The sequence below is a fragment of the Panthera uncia genome (assembly GCF_023721935.1).
Source record: "Panthera uncia isolate 11264 chromosome E2 unlocalized genomic scaffold, Puncia_PCG_1.0 HiC_scaffold_20, whole genome shotgun sequence".
NCBI lineage: Eukaryota > Metazoa > Chordata > Mammalia > Carnivora > Felidae > Panthera > Panthera uncia.
This window is the reverse complement of record NW_026057589.1, coordinates 2,421,617-2,444,134: the sequence shown is the minus strand read 5'-3', so window position 1 is coordinate 2,444,134 and position 22,518 is coordinate 2,421,617. Positions and strand designations below refer to the sequence as shown.

Here is a 22,518-nt window from a genome sequence, read left to right as displayed (position 1 = left end):
AGGATAATGCTAGTCTCATAAAATGAACTGGGAAATATTTCCTCCTTTTCTATTTTATGGAAGACTTGTGTAGAATTGGCATAGTATCTTCCTAAAGAGTATGGTAGAATTCACTAGTGAAGCCATCTGGGATTGTGGTTTTCTTTACAGTAAGCTTTTTAATTATTAGTATAGTTTCTTTAATTGATATAAGGCTATTCCAAATTTCTGTTCCTTCTTGAGGTGGTTTAGGCACTTTTGCATGTCAGGAAACTTGTACAATTCACCTCAGTTAAGGAAAGCATTGTTATTAAATTGTTCATATCACTGCCTCTCTTCATACCTCTAATATGTAATTTGTGTTTTCTTTTACTTCCTAATTAGTCTAGTTAAAGTTTTATAAGTTTCATTGCTCTTTAGCAGTAAACAATATTTCATTTTATGAATGCCTTGTATATTTTTTTAATTTACTCTTTCATTGATACTTACCTTTGTTAAACTCTTTCATTTATATATTTGGACTTAACTTGCTCTTTTTCAAGTTTCTTAAGGTGGAAGTTTAAGTCACTGATTTTAAGACTTTGTTTATGTCTAATACAAGTATTTAACATTTTATATTTCTCTTAAATAGCTCTTTAGCTCCATCCCACAAAATTTTAATGGGTTGTGTTTACATTCTCATTCAGTTCCAAATACAGTTTCTAATGACCCTTGTGATTTCTTCTTTGACTCATGGCATAATTTTCTTGTTAAGGTATTCTAATTTAATTATTTTGAATCAGGGAACATAACTTGTTCATTTCAACTTTTTTGCATTGGAACTTTTTATGGCCCAGAATGTAGTCTATCGTGGTGAACAGTCCTTGTACCTTCGAGGAAAAAAAAAAACAAAAACAAACAAACAAAACCCATATATATATATATATATATATGGGTTTTGTTTGTTTATATATATGTATACACACACACACACATATATATGGTTTTGTTTGTATATATATATATACACACATATATATTTATATTTATATATGTATGTTTTCTCCTATTGTTGAGTGGAATTTTCCGACAAATAATTTAAATGACAAATAATTTACATCAGTTTATAGACTAAAACCATCACGTTCAGCTATTCTGTCACCTTACTGTGTTCTTCCTATTTGTTGTATCGATAACTTGAGAAAGGAGTGTTGAAATTGCAAAGTATTATGGAATTGTCTGTTGCTACTTTCAATTCCGTCACTTTTTGTCTTAGGTATTTTTTTTTTTTTTTCCCCCCAGTGGTACAAGTAGGAAAGTTTATTAAAGTGAAAGTACTCTCTGGGGATGTGAGAGCAGGGGAGTTCAACTGACAGCTGCCTACCTCAGGGGGTGGGTCTCTGTCTGTCTTATGTATTTTTGAAAGGTATATTTGATCATCACATATTAAACCTTCTTACTGAATTGACATATTCATTACTATGAAATAGCCCTCTTTATAACTGATAATTTTCATTGTTCTAAAATTTATTTTGATTGATACTAATATGCATTCCACTTTGCTTAGTATATTAATATAGCTAATATTATTACAGCTTTCTTAAATGAAAAGTTTTCATAATATTTTTTTTCCAAAATTGTCCCCTTTTTATCACTTTCCTTACCTCTCTCTTTGCATACATTCTTTTTCTCTGGTACTTACTCCTACAAATCCAAAACCCATCTTTGTGTCTTCAGTTCAGTGAGACTATTAGTCTCTCCTTGGACTTTTCTCAAGTTGGGAGCTTTCAAATGACACTGAATAGTACTTTTTAAATATTAAAATGAGATGTCTCATCATTAAGACTCACCAATAATGTTGTAGAATGTGCACCAAATTTTTTCCAAGGACAATGATCCAGGTGAGTTAAATATTCCTAGTTAAGAAAGAGTAAAATTTTTATATAAATGAGTTATACTTGTCAAAGTTGTTCGTTTGGTACAATAACAACAAGAATAGATAGTAATGCAAGGTGAGCACCATCAAAGAAATGTATAATAAAAATATTCCATTTGAAAGTAGGGGATATGTTGTATATTCTTAGAACAATCTTGATTCACAGTTGGAGAGAGAAAATTTGCAAGAACCAGACCATTTTAAACAAAGAAGTGAGCTATTTACTGATGGATAAAATGCATCCTAAAATGACATGGACCAAGCTTCCTAGAGAACTCTCAAATTTTCCCCCTAATTGTTGAAATATTTGTGTTCCCAGTCAGTAGAAACACATACAGGAGAAAATACTCTAAGGAAGGAAGAGGCCTCAAGACAAAAATAGAGATAGAAATCTTTCAAATGGTACCAATGATCTTGGGCTAAAAAAGTTAAAGATAAAATAGAAGAACTATGCAATTTAACATCACCTACTGTGTACACGATCTAATACTAGACACAGGCGATGTAAGATATAAACTTTTATTGGGCAGTCTTCTATTTAGGAATTGTCATCAATGGATTTTCTGAACCTAGCTCTGAACTGTAGCAATTTCCTAGTGGTTTTTGACTTTTTTGGATTTTTCTGTGAGTTCAGTGGGCTTCCTTTTGATTAAGATAAAGTTTTAAATCGAAATCTGGATTACTAAAACTGATGACTGATTTTTTATAGTAATTAAGTGGAAGTTTTCCTTAGAAATAACTTCATACTGCATCTGGATTCTATAAGAACCTCATCATAATCCATTCTGGAAACTCTTCCTCAATGTGCATCCTGAAGTCTTACTCCTTAACCTTTATTTTCTCAGTTCTTTATATTCCAACTTTTAGGTTTTCAAACAGAAATTCCTTATAAAGTATAAAACTCTGAAATCCAAATATTCTTAAAAGATTACAGGTCTTCACTTAATTTCAAAGTTAAGGTAACTGATAGCTTTACATATACTAATGAAAACCACTGTTATTTTAAGTTTTATTATACACCTCAGGAAGAAAAACACATTTGCTCCTCAAAGACCTTCTGACTCTTGGTTTTGTAATTAGTAATTTGGGTACAATAAAAGTATTTGCTCTGACCATGGGGAAATTATTTTAAAATGCAACCAGGTAAGTAATGAAATTGGTGTGCAAACACAATGAGGAATGATTCCAGAGCCTGAATATTATCTAATAAGATATTCAGAAAAATTCTGAAATACACACCCTAAAGGAATTATACCTTAAGATAAGCTATTGAGGATTTAGAATGTTGAAAGTGGAAGAACTCCCCTAAATTTCTATTTGTTAAGCACAGCTCTATGGTGCCAGAATGTGGAATATTTGATAGTAGGGATCTTTATATCACTGCCCAGTACCAGAAAATACTACGCATCCATTGTCAACGGGGGTTGGCAAGCTTGGAAAATCAAATAACATCTTGAGAATATTTTAAAAGACTCATCAAAAAAATCCCTTTTATTTTGAAAGAAAGTATTAAAATGAAATCATGCATGACTTCAAAATGTATTCAGATTTCTCTATAGTGTATAACAATAGGGAATTTTATCAGATTACATTTTCAATAAAAAGAGTTTGAATAAGCTTGATGTGATTTCTATTTCAGTCATAAGGGTGACCTACACAGGTATCTTCTTCTTCAATCATTTTATTTCTGCTCCTTCCATCGTATTTTAACCTGTTAATATTTGGGTGAATTTGAGGAAAAGCAAATCAGTTTGACCTTTAATGTAAAGTCATTTTTGTATGATCAAAACAGTACTATTTCCAATACTATACAGGATGTGGATTTTAAGATTCAAAAGCACGTGCCATTCTCAGCAACCTGGGAGGAATGATAATGTGACCACTGCTTGAATGATAATTTTATCTACATAACTGCCTTCCATACTCTTGCCTTCACTATATATTAAGACTTCTGCCCAAAGATATATGTTTAGCCAAGCTGTTTTAATATAACATATTAAACTTTAAAGTGATTCAAGGACAAACACTGGACTTCAGCTCGCTGTAGGATGCCACATTTTCTTGCATCTTTCCCTCCTTTTTTTAGCAGTTATTTTACCACTAAGCCAGAAAAGAAGGAATTATGCAGGAAAATTGCTATCAGCTGCTACCCCTGCTGGATTACAGAACCCAGAGCATAATAGCTTCCCCAGTGGAGCCTCTAAGGGTTTGGGCCAAGCCATTAACCACTGCAAACACCTAAGGGAAGAAATGGAATAGAGTAGAATGGCTCTCAGGCATCCCAGGAGATTTTTATGCAAACAAAATTTATTTGAAATGCAGATGTCCAGGGCCTATCCCGGGAAATTCTTATTCAGTTGATTTGGGGTAAAATCCAAGAATAGGCATTTTTAACACATGCAAATATTTATATCTGAATTACTGCCTGAATTTTAGAGTTGGCTTCTGTTTGTGTGAATATTTGCTCAGATTTAAGTTGATAATTAAATGGGCTTAAGATTGGAATGTCAAGATGGACCAGGTATGTCAGACCCTAAGAGATAATGGACACTTTATTTTAATTAGTGTAATAATAAATATAAGACTGCTGACATATGTCTCTCTCCTTGCATTCTAGTTTTGTAGGGCTAGGAATATTTTGGACTTCTCAAGGTTCTGTTTTGTATTTTGAGACTCGTTACAAAGTGACTAACTCATATTCACTGTATTCACTATCATGTATTTAAGAGAACAATTAAAACCACTATATTTACTTTACATTTCTTTATAATCCAATCTCCATTTCATCTCTGAATTAGATACTCCCAAATCCCTAGGCTGTTCCTACAGCCTCCTTCATAAATGAAGTAATAAATTTTCAGCTAGTTACTGAAGGATGGACAGAACTTTCTTACATGAAAAGAAAGAAGTGAGGTTATTGGATGCAAGGGGAGAGATGTATAAAGTCATAAAGCCACACAGATGATGCAAGGAACGGAACCAAGAAAGGGATTTTTAAAAATGGGGAAGAATATGGATGAAATATTATTAGTTCCATTATTTGAAAGGTTGAATTTGTGCTACTGAACATTCAGGTACATATGGTCAGTAGGTAAGTAGAAGAGATGTAGGGTAACATTTTAGAAAGAAATATTGTCTGGTATTTGAAATCAAGTAAGTGAATCACATTCAAATAGTTCATAAAGAGGTGGTAAAGAATGAAAATTCAACTAAGGATATTTGAAGCTCCAACTGACTTTATTCAAGAATAAATGAATCAGACAGCATCCCATGTAGCAAAGAGAAAGGAGCACCAATGACGTCCAGTATAGAAAGTTTTTTAAAGTCAGAGAGGACCAGAAAAAAGGACATTATTAGCAAAGAATGCACTGGTGGGCATTCTAAGGCAACATAAGGGTCCTTATTATGGACTGTGTCCTAGTGCTGACCACACAACTCCAGGTTGGTTGGTTGAAGTTCACATTCCTTGCAGGTGGTGGGTCAGGGGGGCAGCTGAAAGTGCATTTAGCTTAGGTATCAAGTCTTGATTTGCTGATGTGGGCTTTAATATAGTGACTCCATTTTGAGCCCGTGGTTTTCTTGTTGTCAGAGGTTAGATGAAAACGCTGAGGGCAGAATGCTATTGAACAAAACAGGGAAGCAGAAAAGATGGAATGCCATTCTCTGTATTTCCCCATTTCACAACCAGCTGTTTTTAAACCCAGCCCACAGGCCTCACCTTCCTTAAGGCTTCTTTTCATCTGTATCTATGATGATGGAACTTTAAGTCAAGGTACATATGGCATAGTGGACCACAGGGTATGAGAGCTAAGGCAGGACAAAGGTCCCAATTAGAGAATAGACCACCAAGTCGCCTATGTTTTGGCTAGTTACGTGCCATTTTTCTCTCCCCTTCTGTGTCAGAAGTTCTTTGGGATCAGTGATCACATCCTCACTTAACCTGGCCACCCATTTGCTCATTCAACAAGGATTAACATCTCGCCATGAAGACTTCTATATAGTGACACACATGACAAATGAAATGATGCATTTGCATTTGCTAAAGAAGACAGTATCTCTGCATCCAAGGATCTTTCATTTTGCAAGACAGAAAACCATCGTATCTGACCATATTGCAGCATGCTAGGGGAAAGTATGCAGAGGATCTTTCCTCTGACAGTGATGTCTTGTTGACAATAGGCACTGAATAACTGAGGGCAGAATGCAGTGAAGGTATCGGTGTAGATTTGAAAGAAGTTAAGATAGAGACGTGGGTGATAGCAAGGGAATGTGCATTTGTACCATTTTTGGTGGCTTTCACCTTATGTCTTATTTGTATATGTGCAAATTCAAAACATTCAGGGAGAGGATGGTATCTAACAAAATGATGATTTGCAGGGATACTTGACCTCCTTCAAATGGAAGCAGGTTAACTAGATAACAAACTACTTTCGGTAATTCCTTTCTTTCATATCCGCAGTTGTCCATTCACTATATTTAATGATTTCAGTAAGTTATATGCAATGTATACCTCACTTGAACTGCTGTTGTAAAACAGCCTTACTCTCTGGTCCAACTACCCTATACATCAAGTGTGTTAATAAGCACAAATTTATCATCTCCAGTGCAAAATGAATTAATCAGCTCCAGTGCAAAAAGAATTAATCTCTGACACCCAGTTTCTTAAATATTTAGAGAGGTCTACTCAATCAATAGCGATGTGGTGGAAAAGTCACTCTCTTGACAACACTAGCTTTCCAATGTCTTGATTTTTAATGACTATGAGGTTATTTTCTGGAATTTTCACAAGAAATTCCAGTAAGAGCCTTAGTATTTCTTTGTTTGGTTTGGTTTGTATTTAAATAGCTTGCATACTCTAAAAAATGTTGTTGTTTTTTTTTTTTTTTTTTACTTCTGCATAAATAGGTAAAAATACTCTTTGTCATACATGTTGATATTTATAAAAGGTTTAAAATTTCCATTTGAACAGAAACTGACTGTTGGTATAGTTTTCACTTTCTGGGGTTAGTTAATATAGGTATTCCTGAAATAAAATGAAGGTCATATTAGTCTTCATCCCTCATTCCCCAGTGCCTGGAGTAAGATAAATCTTTTCATCTAAGCATTAAGCGATCTGCATAAGGTTCATGGAACATTTTGTGTAAGAGCAAGTATGCAAATTAAATACAGGGAAAAAATAATCAAACTCAGAAGACCTTGGGCAATATGATTGTATCTAGCATAGAATTTGTACCTGTAATACTTGTGTTTCTCTCTGGCACCAAAAATAATCACTTCTTGATAATTAATTCATGGTTATGTTATGCTATGATATGTTGTGCTATGTTAGGCAGACTCTCAGGATATGGGATTTAGATCTATGGAGTACTGTACTGAATACCTTTTGATCCTTCTAAAATACTGAATTATCATCTACAGTGGCAATGACCATTTAGTTTTTCCTTGTTTGTGATAAAGGTGCCATAGAATGGAAAAACCTCCCTCCACACACTTTCTGTTTTGTATCTTATCCTTAAGCTTTAATTTAACCTTCTTAGAGCTCATTTTCCCTTGTTTTCTGAGATGAATTTTGTTAAGATGACAGAAAGTGTAGAAAATACATTGGATTTAGTTGTAATTCTTAGCTACCAGCTGAGAAACCTTGAGCAAGTCACTGTTTGTCAAAAACTCCATTCCTCATATGTAAAATGGGAATAAGTATGCCCTTCCCTGACTCTGTAAATCACATTTAATCAGATTCACTGATTAACTTAGTTTATTAGGGATCCCAGAACAAATTACCACAAACTGAGGGGCTTAAAATAACCAGAGATATATTATCTCAGAGTTCTGGAGGCCAGAAATCCAAAATCAATTTGCTTATAGGGCCATACTCCTCTCCAGAGATTCTGGAGGAAAATTCATCCTTTTTGTCTTCCAGCTTCTCTGTTGGCTGTAGACATTCCATGGCTTGATGGTTACATCATACCAATGTCTGCCTCTGTGGTCACATTACTTCTTCCTTTACTCTGTGTCCAATCTACCTCTGCCACACTCTCACAAGGATACATGTTTTGAATGTAGTACCCAGCGGTTCAGCCCCAGATGAACTCATCTCCAAACACTTAATTTAATTACATATGCAAAGACTCTTTTCCAACGAAGGTAACATTCACAGATTTCAAAAAAAAAGGACTTGGATATGTCTTTTTGGACATCACTATTCATACCACTATATTCTACACCAACTTCATATAATCTAATTTTTTGCTTTTATATTAACAATTTAAGAATAGTTTATGTAGCTTCTTATGGAATTTTAGAAGATGTTTAACTTTCACAGGCTACTTGCTGAGTCCTAAGCACAGCCCAGTTTCTGTATATTTCCTCCACAAAATGAAAACAATGCAGATATTTATAGAACTGTAGTAATTGCATGCTTATAGCAGAATTCTTCTGTTAAAAAAGTGTTAATTCATTTAATGCGTACTTGCAAATTTTTGACTAAACATTATTTGGTGTTAGTCTAGGAACTTCCAAAAGAATTCACAATGATGTTTTTTTTCTAAAGGCAGAATAAACATTGATCATTACTTTATGGCTAGATATACTTTATTATTAAATATTTGGAAATTTGATAATGAGTTAATGCTTGACAAACATTGATATTATTGACATCAGGTGGTATTGTGGACAACCTAATGAGGAAAAAAAAAGGAAACAAGTAACAAATGATCTAATTAGGTAGCTCAGAATATCCAGTTGCTTGTTGCAGATTTAGTATGTTGGTACACTTTCAATGAATTATGTAGGAAGTTATAATGGTACTAGAGGAGATTGGCTTCACAGAGTCTTAGTTTTTATTAATTCATTACAGCCTGATTGTTTCCAACAACACTTAGTGTTTGGAGTAAAAATGTATAAATGAAATATAAATGGTAGGATCTTCACTCCATATTCCCAAATATTAGGTATTGTATATACATATATTTATATCTAATTTGCTAAAAGGTAATAGATTTGGTATCTCTATTGCTTTGCTAGGCTCTTAGAAATAAACAGCAGACACAACACAATAAGGACTTAATTAAATCTCTTGTCCATACCTACTGAACAGAGTGCCATTTTCCCTTTGTTTTGACCTCCTTGCCATTTTTATTCCATTTTACTTGACCGAGAAAATGTGAAATAAATTTGCAAGTCAAATGCCAGGAGATATTTTTTCAAAAAGAGAGAAAGCCAGTGATCTTCTCTTCATCTACTCCTTTTGTCATAAACATTTGTCTGGCAAGTGCCTTCATTAACTCTGGCTCCTTGTTGCTTTTGCTTGCATGTAAAACAATGAACAAAAGCCATAGCTCCATGATTTCAAATAAATGGGACTTGGGGAAAGTAAAATTTCTGCATCAGGGCAACAATAATAGATGAACGACGGTAAAACAATAGAGAATTTAATTTGCCTGCCTTATTTTATCTGGGGGAACAAACAAGGACAATGTGGGAAGAACATGGGATATTTAAATAATAACAAGAATAATGACCTTTCTTTTTCTATTAAAAATACATAGAAAATAAATGGAAGGAAGGAAATTAGTGAGGAATGTGGGAAAATTACACAAATAAAGTTAAAGAATTATCCAGGTAGACACAGTCTATCTCTTTAGATAGATTTGGATATTTCATGGAGTATGTATACAGAAATAATTAGTGCCTACAAGATTTTAGTTTGCTCAGGCTGCTATAACAAACACTGCAAACTGGTGGCTTAAACAACATTTGTTTCTCACAGTTTGGGAGGTTAGGAAGTCTAAGATCAAGGGGCAGGCAAGGTATGTTTCATTCTGAAGCCTCTTCTCCTGGCTGCTTGTAAGAGGCCACCATGTTTCTTTGTGTTCACATGACCTTTTCTTTGTGCACCCATGGGTAGAGAAAGAGAAGCATTCTTGTGTCTCTTCTTATAAGGGCACAAATTCTATAGGACCAGGACCCCACCCTATGACCTCATTTACCCTTAATTAATTTCCTTAAAAAATCTATCTCCATAGACAGCCACACTGGGGGTTGGAGCTTACAAATGTCAACTGCAGGTGGAGGGAGAGGCACAAACATTTAGTCTATCACAAATGCTTACTGGCTTATTTATACAAAGAAACTTTTCTTCTAAGAGTATTAATGTTCTATGAAAGAAGGCCCTTGATTGCCAACTCTAAATGATATAAAGACTGAATATTAACAATCAAAGAAGACATTCCTCCTAAACCAGCTACAGGAGATTCTAATTCCGATTATGTGCCCCCCTCTGAATACAGGACTAAGTTATCAAATTTCAGCTCAGTAAAAGGGAATTCTGGTGTGCACTCTTTAACATGATGATAGTTCAGATATTTTAGATATCTGAGATGGTATTTCAAATATTCTTCTCCTCTCAGTCTTCTCTATTTGAATCTAAGCACCCTGAGTTTATTGTTCATGATACATGGTATTAGTTATGCCCAGAGTAAGACTGAGAAACCATGAATATATCTCTTAAATTTCCATATAGGACCTTGGGCTATAAATCCTTTCCAATAGCCTAAACTGAACTTTCTCACTGACTTATTCTGAATCACATATAATTCCCTATGACAAAATAACATGAAGGGAAATAAATGTGAGACCCATAAAATGCAGCTAATGATTATTCATTCACTTAACAAATATTTGCTGAGTACTCATTATGCATTTTAAATTGGTTATTCATTACTTAAAAGTTTTTCAGTTTATTTTGGCATCCCCTGTATCGATCACATCCCTATTACTATATTATTTCTTTGTAATAAGTTCTTTGATAAAAATATAAAGATTATCTTATTAGATTGCATAAACACTCTGTCTGGGAAGGCTGGGGATGGTTAGTAAAGGAATTATCCCCCCAAAATTACATTTAAGTACAGACATAAAGAATGCATAAATGTTAATTCAAATGAGGGCTAAGGAAAGGTAGAGAGATTATGAGGTAGAAGAAAGAGCAATTATGAAAGCACGAAGGAAAGAAGATCCTTGACTCAGAAAAGGCCAGGATGGCTAGAACACAGAGGAGTGGTAGGACGGGAAGCTGGAGGATGAGGCTGGGGCTCGACCATGTAAGTCACATAGGAAGAAAAACTCTCATATGCAGCAGAAATTTTGAAAAGACTTAGCAAGCTTCTATCATATCAGTTAGTTGATCACTTCCTTAGAACTGAAACATTCCAAATAAAAGTGGATAAAACAACCCCACCAGTGTTGCTGTTTTTTATGAGGATCTTCACTCTGTGTCAAGTCCTGTGCTGAAGACTTGGAATAGAGCCATGACTAAGGCTAGACTCCCTCAAGGGGGTTAGACTTTACTGAGATAATACACACACTTTACTGAGTATTATCTATTTGTCTCCTCAGTGTTAAAACCATTGTGTTAAAATTCTGAGACTTTAATTTTAAGATGGCTGTATTTGATACAATATCAAACAACCTCCAATAATGCACTAATAGGTATATCTGGAGGAAAAAAATGGCAAACTAAGCATATAAGTAAATATTTTTATTTACAATGAATATGTTACCAGAATCTGAAAGGAATCTCATACATAATGGCATAATGTAATGTGCTGTCTGAAAAAAGCAAGCATATACCCCTACTGTTTATCTGTTCCCTACTTTACTATTTATTTGGTGTAGACCTTGTATTACTCAGCCAAGGAGTAAGAAACCCAACGATTCCACTATTTTTGGAATATTGTCAATTTTGAGAACTATGTCTGGTGTTACTGGTCCACTTTAACTTTCCACCAAGATCTTTCTTTCACAAATCAGTCATAAGCAAAAACGAATGGGTTTAGAGTATGAAGCAAGATTCTGGAATGGAATCATTCATCCTCCTTGGTATAATGCTCATAAGCAAAATATTCCAGGAAGATGAGAAAATAGGAGAAATCTTTAACTTATGGAAATAATAAGGAATACTGATATTTGACTATTTCACCTATTAAGAGTATCAGGCAACCAGGTGATAAGCTGAAGAGATATGTTTCTATCTCAGTGTAACACAAATGCATGAAGTGGACAGCAAGTGGACATTGCTCTCCACCTGGATATCAGTCCTCCCTAGAGAATACCAAACTCTCTTGCTCCATCCTCTTCTTACATAGATCTTGACAAAACACCCTTCTCCCCTTTCTCAAACTGTGTTATTTTATACTCAATTTCAAAAGATTTAAATTTAAAAATAAATCATGACATATATGTTGATGGGCTTTCAGTGACCACTCTTTTTTTCTCATAATTTTCTCAGTTTTAGAAAATGTATTTTCTCTAGTAAGTCACCAGGATATGTTCTTCTATTTGCTCCAAGGGAAAAAAAAAAAGTAAATGCAATAAATACAAAACCCAGGAGCAGAAGCCATGAGGATGGAATAGATTATGATGCAAAGGCAACATGATAGAAATTGGAAATGCATTAAAACAAAAAGGTATGAAAAAAAAGTTTTTACATAATACAGTAACCCAATTGAATCCAACTTTAGAGGTATTGAACAGCTGTCTTTTATATGGCTGCCTTTTCCCTTTGCATCATTGCAAAGAGAACAAAAAAGAAAGAAAAATTAAGGAGGAAAAAAGAGTACAAGTAAACAAACTTGAACAAAAACTGCCTTCCAATAAAATCAGTCATCTTAATGTTGAAAGTCAAAACCTATTTTCTCTTTTGTAGTATCAAGAACAAGGTACAGGTATCACCATAACTTCTTATGTTCAAAATTCTGTTAGAAGGTCTAGCTAGTATAGTACAATAAGAAAAAAACTAATAACGTAGGCATTTAAAACTATAACTTTCCCTCTAAACATTGCTTTAGCTGCATCCCTTACATTTTGATATGCTGTATTTTCATTTGCATTGTCTCACAATATTTTCCAATCTCCCTTTTGACCTTGCCTTTGACCCAATGATTATTGAATAATGCATTGTTTAATTTCCACAGATTTGTTAGTTTCCCAAATTTCTATTATTCATGTTTCTTCATTCCATTATAGTCAGAAAACAAATTTTGCATTATTATCTTTTTAAATTTTACTCAAGTTTATTTTACACCCTCACATATTGTCTACACTGCAGAATGTTCAATGTGTACTTGAGAAGAGTATTTATTCTACTGTTGTTGAGTGGAGTGTTCTATAGATATCACTTAGATATCATTGATTTATACTGTTTTTCAAGTCTTCTATTTCCTATTTCCTTGTTTATTTCTGCCTAGTTGTTTTATCCATTATTAAAAGTGGGATGCTGGAATATCCAACTATTACTTTTGAATATCTAGATATTACATGCCAACAATATATTATGTACTTACTGTTTTATACAATTGCTTTATAAAACAGTGAAGAAAAAAGGAGAAAGTTGTGTATTCCATCTTTCATGATGACATAATTACTTTTCCTGGTCCTCTTTTTTTTTTTTTTTTAAATGTGAATCTGAATTACCATCTGAGGTTATTAGCTTTCAGTCTGAAAGAGTTCCTTTGGTATTTCTTACAAGGCATGTCTGCTGCTGATGAATTTCCTCAGCTTGATGTTTACTTTCCAAGCTTCTATTTCATATTTTTTTTTGTTTGTTTTGGAAAGAAGGCTTTGCTGAATATATGATCCTTGGTTGAAAGTGTTTGCTCTAAACACTTTGAAAATGCTATCTCATGTCCTTCTGGCCTCCATTATTTCTTTTCTTTCCTTTTTTAAAAAAAATTTTAACATTTATTTATTTTTTTTAACGTTTATTTATTTTTGAGACAGAGAGAGACAGAGCATGAACGGGGGAGGGTCAGAGAGAGGGAGACACAGAATCCGAAACAGGCTCCAGGCTCTGAGCTGTCAGCACAGAGCCCGACGCGGGGCTCGAACTCACACACCATGAGATCACGACCTGAGCCGAAGTCGGACGCTTAACCGACTGAGCCACCAAGGCGCCCCAACATTTATTTATTTTTGAGAGAGAGAGAGAGAGCACAAGCAGGGGAGGAGCAGAAAGAGAGGGAGACACAGAATCCGAAGCAGGCTCCAGGCTCTGAGCTGCCAGCACAGAGCCCAATGTGGGGCTCAAACTCACGGACCGCGAGATCATGACCTGAGCTGAAGTCGACCATTCAGTCAACTGAGCCACCCAGGCGCCCTGTGGCCTCCATTATTTCTATAAAAATTCAGTTAATCTTATTGGAGTCCCTTGGAAGGGATGAGTCAATTTTGTCTTGCTTTCAAGTTGTTCTCCTTGTCTTTGGCTTTGAGTATTTTTACTAGGATACACTGTGAAACTCTTTGCATTTGTCTTCTTAGAGTTTGTTGAGGTTTCTGAATGTATAGGTTAATGTCTTCAAAATTGTTTGAAGTTGTCAGATTTATTATTTTTCTTTTCTTTTCTTCTTTTCTGGTATTTTTCATCCACATATTTTGGAGCCACATTTTTATGAGGCTCTGTTCATTATTCTTTATTCTCTTTTTTCCTCTCTATTCTTCAGCTTGCATATTTCCTATGCATCTATCTTCAACTACATGAACACTTTCTTTTGCCAATTCAAATCTACATTTTAGTCAGCCTAATTAGTATTTTATTTCAGTTATTGTGCTTCTTAACTCCAGAATTTCCATGTTCTTTTTTAAATGTTATCTTTAAAAATAATTTCTATTTATCTATTTATATTATTTGATGTGATATTATTATCAGACCTTTCTTTCTTTAATCATAGTTTAGTTTATTGAACACTTTTATAATGGCTTCTTAGAAGTCTGTTTAATCTGATATCTGGTTGCTTTCATGAATAGTTTCTTTTGCCTCCTTTTTTTCCCCCTTGCTATATGGGTTTCCTATTTCTTTGTATATCTTGTAATTTTTTGTTGGAAACTGGACGTGTTAGATATTATAGCAGTTTTGGATATTGACACCCCCCCTACACACACTGAGAGCTTAATATTGCTGTTTTTGCTTAATTTGTTTAATGACTGGCTAGAATGTTTTTGTTAAGTCTATTTCCTATCTGCAATTTTAAACCACTGATATTTCACCTCAAGGGATCCCAGCCTTGGGTATGCCTACAGTCACCCTAGAATGACAGTGATTTGGGCAGGATTCTCTGCCCCTGACCATGTTCCAATTGTTAAACTCCACTAACTGCCAGATGATTTCTGTATTGTTTTCAGACTGGGGGCAAGATTGCTCTACAGACTAAGCCAATCAAGTTTGGGCTCCTAGAATATTTCTCTAAGTCAGTGTTTCAGATGTGTTCTCCCCAGGCATGTTGCTCCCCTAGTCTCTGTCTCAGGTTCTCTGTGTCTCCACTGAGGCCAAACTGTAAGCCACTCTCTCCAGAGTTGAGTTGGAAACTATGATGTGTTTCTCTGAATGAAGCCTCTGTTTTAGATGATGAGCACTTGGTGCTGGGTGGGGGTGGGGAGTGGATGTGGAGTAATGTCAAGTTTTTTGGCTTGTCCTTCCCAGTGTGTAACCAGTGCCTGATAGGCTAGGGCAAGGGTAACTGAGGCCCTATATCCCCAGGGGAACCCTTCCCAGGGAGAGTTTCTGTCTCACAAGCAAGGGCTGTGAGAAAGAAAGGAACCCTCTTTTGGCTGCACTCACTTGAAATTTAGTTTCAATAATATAGTAGGATGAGACTGCTCACACCCTGTATCTCCTGCTAAGACAGTTCTTTAACTGTCTTAGCTGAGGGGACAGGGAGCCCTATGTTCTTGGCTGAACCAGTATAGAGTGGATTTTCCATCTCACAGAGCTGGGAGAAAGTGGGTTCTACCTCACACATGAGTCTCGTCATTCTTACCAACCTTTGATAGATTGTCCTGGATAAATGTTTCTTCATTTGCTGCTTGCCTCCAGGACCATTTCCAGAGATGTTAAATGGTTTTTCTTTTATAATCACCATTTTCACTAGGGAACAGTTCTGTGGAGCTCCTCACATCATTGTCTTGCTGAAGTGGAACTCTGTGATGAGAATATTACTTTTATAAATAAAGAAAAGTTTACAAGATTGCTAGAATTAAAATCAATGCATAAAGCAATTACACTTTACACACTAGCAACAATGATCAGAAAGTGCACTTTTAAAATATTAATATCACTTTGCAGTTTGATAATATTACCAAAGCAACAAAAGATATACAGTACCAATATTAAATCTAACAAAAGATGTGAAATTCTCTTGTAGCTAAAAGTTAAAAATTACATGTTTAGTGATATATATTAAAGAAAATAAGGAAACTATGATCTTGAAATGGAAGACTAAAGACAGTAAAGGTGATGCCAATTCTCTCAAAGTTGATTTATATTTTAACATAATTTCTACTAAAGTTCTTATAGGGATTTTCATACAATTTGCTAATCTGATTCTATAATTGTCAGAGATTAGCAAATGAACAATAATAGCCATGATACTCGTAAAGAAGAACATGAAAGGGAAATTAATCTAATAAACATCAGGATTTATTATGAAGTTTCCATACATAAAAGTGTATTACTGATGCAGATTTATAAAAACAGAGCATTGGGAACATAATAGAGAGCTCCTAAAAGGGTGAGGGTGCACAAAAGTTTGATTTGTGAGAAACTGAGAGTTGAAGAGCAGTGAGTAAAGGATAAGTTACTCAATAATTAACCTTGGGGAAATCAATTACCAGTAAAGAAAGAAACACACACACACACACACACACACACACACACACACACACACACACAATTCCATACAATCACCTAAATGTGACAGATGGCATTATAAATATATTTCATGTAATTTACTTTTAAAAACTCAGTTTAGAAGCACAAACCTAAAAGAGATTAATTAAACTGACTATATTAAATTAAAACTTTCATGAAATTAAAAGGCACCATAAGTCTTAAAGAAACTAACGATAGCTTCATAAAAGATATTTGCCACATGTAGATTTTTTTTAATGTATTTCAAATGCAGGAATTTGAACTGTGTGAAACTGCTGATACTTGTTTTTTTTTAAAGTGTACAATAATGACAATTTCATTTGGCATAATAAAATAAATCCATAATAAATATAAACACCAATTAGAAATAGTTGTTGTTTTTTGTTTTTTTTTTTTTAAAGGAGAAAAATGAATAGGCAAATAGGGAATTGACTTGCCTGGAGGTAGCAGGTAAAATTTGCCAAAAATGACTCATAGACTTCCTTTACTCAGATAATAATTTTCATTATCTAGGACGGGAATAACAAATGCAAATGCAAGGAATAGTAAACACTAAGTTTAGTGGTGGACTCACTAATGCTTTTATACGTATTAAAGAGCATAGTTTTTTTCGACACTGAGCAATATTCCTGCTGCGGTTTCTAAATTATCATTATAGATTGTTTTAAAGAGAGAATATGCAAAAATAGTTTCCCATATAAATAATGTCAACCACAAAAAGGCAAAAGTCTCATTGTAATTTTATTAATTGCATCTTGAAGAACAATTCCCATCTTCTGTTTTGAACTATGGTATATGAAATCATCCACAAATGTTCCTTGCACTAATTAACTGTACTCCAACTTGTCACACATTTTCTGAAAATATAACATAACTATATATTCTGTATCTGTTTTGAGATAATGTTCTCCCATTTTTTAGCTTAGTGGTATTTCCCTCCATGTCTTGGAAATAAAGATAACTGGATCATTTGGTACACCACTACTTAACTCTATTAGAGAACTCTTTTCAGTCTTCAACTACTAATGAGGCACAACGAAAAGAAATTTACAAAAAATAATGTTACTCAATTTGAGTGTTTTCCTATTTGCTTACTAGCAAGGCATTAGAGATCCATTTATATCTTAAAACAAAATAAATATAATTTATACATCTATTTTGGGGAACGGCCATCTTTTTTTTTTTAATTCTGGAATAGCACTATATGGTACAGAAAATTTAACACATTCATTTAAAGTCATTTGAGTAGAATATGTGTTCATGTATTTGAGTGTTCTGGAAGCCAGAAGGACATTAATGACCAAGAATTGGACAACAATGGTTTGGAATCCCTGCTTATTATGCAACAATGAGGTAGCCAGGTATTCTAGGGTCTACAAACTTGCCAATATGTGAAAAAAATCTGAACTGAAATAATCCTTTTGCTCAAATAATATTATACATGTTATCTGAGATTGTTTATTTGCTTCCATGTAGAATATAAAAAGGAAAGTATGTTCCCATTTTGAATAGATATATGTCTTTCATTAATCAAAAGGAGAAAACAATAGTTAATATATACAATATGACTATAGTTCATGAGCTGGGCATGAATGACTACGAAGTTTTATTTTGAGGGGTGAAATTTTGAGAACCATAGGGCTAGCATGGGTTCAATTACTCTTCGCTGACAAGTTTTACCCTGAACTGAAATGAACCCTTCCGTATGGCTTAATTGTCTTGAAATGTTGCTCTAGATAACCAATATATTTCTCTGTATAATCGACTGATACATGCAAAATGGAGCATTTGCTCCAGGGACTTTTCCATTTATTCTTTTTTGCATAACCAGTATAGGTCTTCTCTACAGAATTTTAATATATGTGGCATATCTCCTCCAATTGGCAGTAAATGGGACTTTTGTTAGTTTAAATGCTCAAGGGTGTGAATGACTCTTTTTAGATACCTGTGGGAGACAACAGAGTGCATTGTTTTGTATGCCATATCGTCATATAGTCTATCTTTCAATGCAGAATTTCTCAAACATGCCTTTCAAATGTGGTCCAATTCTGTTCAGTCAATTTTGCATTATCAGGATAAATGAGGGAAAAAATAAACTTATTTGTGGAAACGTGGGTTAATTTGTGTCTTCTGAAAGGACACTTGAAGATTATTTTTATAAAAGAAATATTTTGCATTTACAAAGTGATGGTAAAATTTCATTAATTCATGGTGGGGGCCCATTTATTAAATTTGCAGGGCAGGGATGTTTTGGTCCATGTCAATTGGGGAGGTAGGGAGGGGGAAAGAATCTAACTGGTCTAGTGGAGTTGGGATTCTCTTGAGTTTTCCAGAGGATTTATGAACTAGAAAAACAAGTGTTGTTTGGGCAGCCATTTGGAAATGATGCAAACTATTGTAATTTTCACTTTTTCCAGATAATTCCCTCAGCATTTTGGCAAAGCATAACGGATTCAACCGCCAGAAGCAAGAAGTCTATCTTTTACCAATCATAATCAGTGATAGTGGGAATCCTCCTCTGAGCAGCACCAGCACCCTGACCATCCGGGTCTGTGGCTGTAGCAGTGATGGTGTTGTCCAGTCTTGTAATGTTGAAGCTTATGTCCTTCCGATTGGACTCAGTATGGGCGCCTTAATTGCTATATTAGCATGCATCATTTTGCTGCTAGGTATGTATTTCCTTCACAGCTTAATGGTCACCATTTTTCTGGTTCATAAATGACTTAAATAAGGACAGCAAACCTGAACCCCAGTCAGGTATCAGCATTCTTCTGGGGAAAAGGAACTTTCTTGCACTTCTCCAAGCTTTGAAGTTACCAAATAGGGGTGAAGGAAGAAAAGTGCCACGATAGCCAATGTCCAATTGGAGAGGACAATTCAGTGCCTTTTTCAATCCCATTACCAGTGAAAAGACAAACTAATTCTAATGGTGGTGGAAGTGGGGACAGACCTTTATGTGGTTACAACAGCATCTACCATATAAGAAGGCCTGCAGATCTGATGTACACCAGTTTACTGTAATGGGAGGCTCTCGTGTGTCCATAATACTCTTTTCTCTAAACGATGTATACATTGCATTGCTGAGTTCATCCAAACACACAGTTTGGTCAGACTAAAAGATAACAAACAAGCAAACAACAAAAAAAAATATTTTTCAAAATTACACTGTGTTCTTCAGCTATTTTTCTGGATATTAAAATCAACTTAAAATGAAGATTGAAAATGAAGGAAAGTTTTTTTTTTTTGGTAACTTTTCCATTAAAAATTTCTAATTATAAAAACAACATTAGAGACTAGAAAGATATATAAGAAGAAAATTATGTCTTATCCTGTCCTTAAGTAAAGGATATGGCAGTTACTACCTTTCCAGTCACATCCGTTCTATTCACCCACTGCCTGGATTAACATTTCTAGACATATTTTACCCTGTGAACCCTAGTTTGGTTTGGCTGGCTTTGCCTGTTGGGTATGTATTCCTTTCCTTTTGCCTACCTTTAGGCGTACCTTCCCAGATGGGGAAGCCCCAGCTTCCTTATAAGGCAAGAAATTGCGTATGCCAATTTGACATTCATCTTGATATATCACTTCATCTGTGAGTGAACATTATTTGATTGGAGAGAGTCTTGAAGAGCCGATAAAACACAAGATATTCTAGATATGATTTACTCTGCTACTTTTTCTTTATCGAAGAAGGACATGGAATCAAAGATATTAAATAACTTGCCCAAGAGCCACAGCAAGTTAATTATTTTTATCTTTGCTGTTTTCTATTGTGTGCCATTTATTCTAGAGCTCGTAACAGTCTTACATGCAGCTTTCACCATGGATAGATGCAAATTAATTCTTTTAACCCAACTTCATCACCATTTAATAAACAGAAGCAACCTGGAATAATACTCACTCAGAATTCAATAACCCATCTTTCAGAAAGGTGTTTAATTTAATTCCCAAGTGAATTGTAGTAAGGCTATATGCTGGCAAGTTTCTACACAACGCCACTCTCTTGTAACATACATGATATGTTGCTTGTGAAATTATTTGCAAATTGAGCTAATTGTTATTTCACATTTTTCCTACAGTAATTGTGGTGCTGTTTGTAACTCTGCGGCGACATAAAAACGAGCCATTAATTATTAAAGATGATGAAGACGTACGAGAAAACATCATTCGTTATGATGATGAGGGAGGAGGAGAGGAAGATACAGAGGCTTTTGATATTGCAACTTTACAAAACCCAGATGGAATTAATGGATTTTTACCTCGTAAGGATATTAAACCAGATTTGCAGTTCATGCCAAGGCAAGGGCTTGCTCCTGTTCCGAATGGTGTTGATGTTGATGAATTCATAAATGTGCGGCTACACGAGGCAGATAATGACCCAACTGCCCCGCCATATGACTCCATTCAGATTTATGGCTATGAAGGCCGAGGGTCTGTGGCTGGGTCCCTCAGCTCCCTGGAGTCCAGCACCTCAGACTCAGACCAGAATTTTGACTACCTCAGTGACTGGGGTCCCCGCTTTAAGAGACTGGGAGAACTCTACTCTGTTGGTGAAAGTGACAAAGAAACTTGACAGCGGATTATGAATTAATCAGTGGAACTGAGCATTCTGTAATATTCTAGGGTCACACCCCTTAGATACAACCAATGTGGCTATTTGTTTTAGAGGCAAGTTTAGCACCAATCATCTATAAACTCAACTACATTTCAATGTTGAACCAAAAATTAATAATAAAAAGCATATGTTAGGAGGTTGTAAATCTTGTGGAGTGTGAATTAAAGTATGTGGAGTCTCTAGAAGTCTTTGGATATTTGATATTTACTTAGCCACCACAGACAAAGATTGGGATCCTGGCTAATCCTTAGAGAGATGGTTAAAAAGAGGAAAAAATCAAAATTAAAAGGTGCTTTCTTAGAAAAATGGACCTGCAAGAAATGTGCTGCTGATATGTGTCTTCTGCAAGGATTTTTATAAATGCAAATGGTTTTTTCCCCTTCACCAATAAGGATTCCGCCACAAACGATAAAGCAATACTTGGTCTGCTGTACATTATGACTTTCTGGAGTTTTGGGAGGCCTCCTAGATTATACGGTACGGTGACCGCACATTGTACATAACTGTTGGCCCCACTCATCAGAGACCGAATAGCATCTTTAAATATTGTGTCGAGCCTTAAAATATTCACATGTTCGTAATCCATTCCCGGGTGGGGATTGCCAACTCAGTGGTGGGAGGAGAGAAATCCCATTCAAACAGGCTTGTTTTCTGCAAGCAGGATTACTCGTTCCCTCCACTTCATCTTCTTCCACAAGGACAGAAAGATAAACCGTATCACACAGCAGACTACATATGAGACAGATGGTTTTATTGCTAGCGCGTGAATTTATTTGTTTAATCCTCGAAATAAATATTTTATTGATGTCCATTAATGCTTTTATTTATTAAGGTTGGTAATCTATATAGATTAAGGGACTATATGGAAAAAAAACTAAATTATATCCATTAATAATCCTTTAGATTGTTTTATATAAATATATATATATATATATATATACACACACAATGAATGTTTAATACATGTACATTTTGATGAGATGAGTATGGCAGGCAATATTATCAGAAGGGGAGCTAAGAGTCTCTTTAGAGTAGAAAGTGTTATTGTGGCTGGTGATGGCAGGAGCAGCATTTTCCCAGAGAAACTTTTGGACTGTTTTCTATTTTGTTCATAATCCTAGTATTTGGTGTTTTTACTACAAGCACAAACATCTGAAAGCATATTGATTCATGTGACTATTTAAACTCTAGACTTTTAGATACCTACATAATGCCCTGCCCAGTAAACATGCTTCAAGTTGCCCCCACTGTTTTAAAGCAGGAAGTGGTTTGTACATAATTTTACTGCTTTTGTTTTTAGCACTTCTC

At 34.9% G+C, this 22,518-nt stretch overlaps 1 protein-coding gene across 1 annotated transcript in view; it reads left to right on the top strand.

Annotated features, from left to right (window-relative positions):
* CDH8 (cadherin 8) overlaps nt 1-21,972 on the top strand; it is a 358,755-nt gene extending 336,783 nt beyond the window's left edge. The window contains exons 12-13 of the mRNA XM_049622651.1: nt 19,013-19,264; nt 20,675-21,972. Of these exons, the coding sequence (XP_049478608.1) occupies nt 19,013-19,264; nt 20,675-21,168 (746 nt within the window). The 3' untranslated portion in view covers nt 21,169-21,972. The remainder of the gene's footprint in view (nt 1-19,012; nt 19,265-20,674) is intronic.
* The last annotated feature ends 546 nt before the right edge of the window (nt 21,973-22,518 follow it).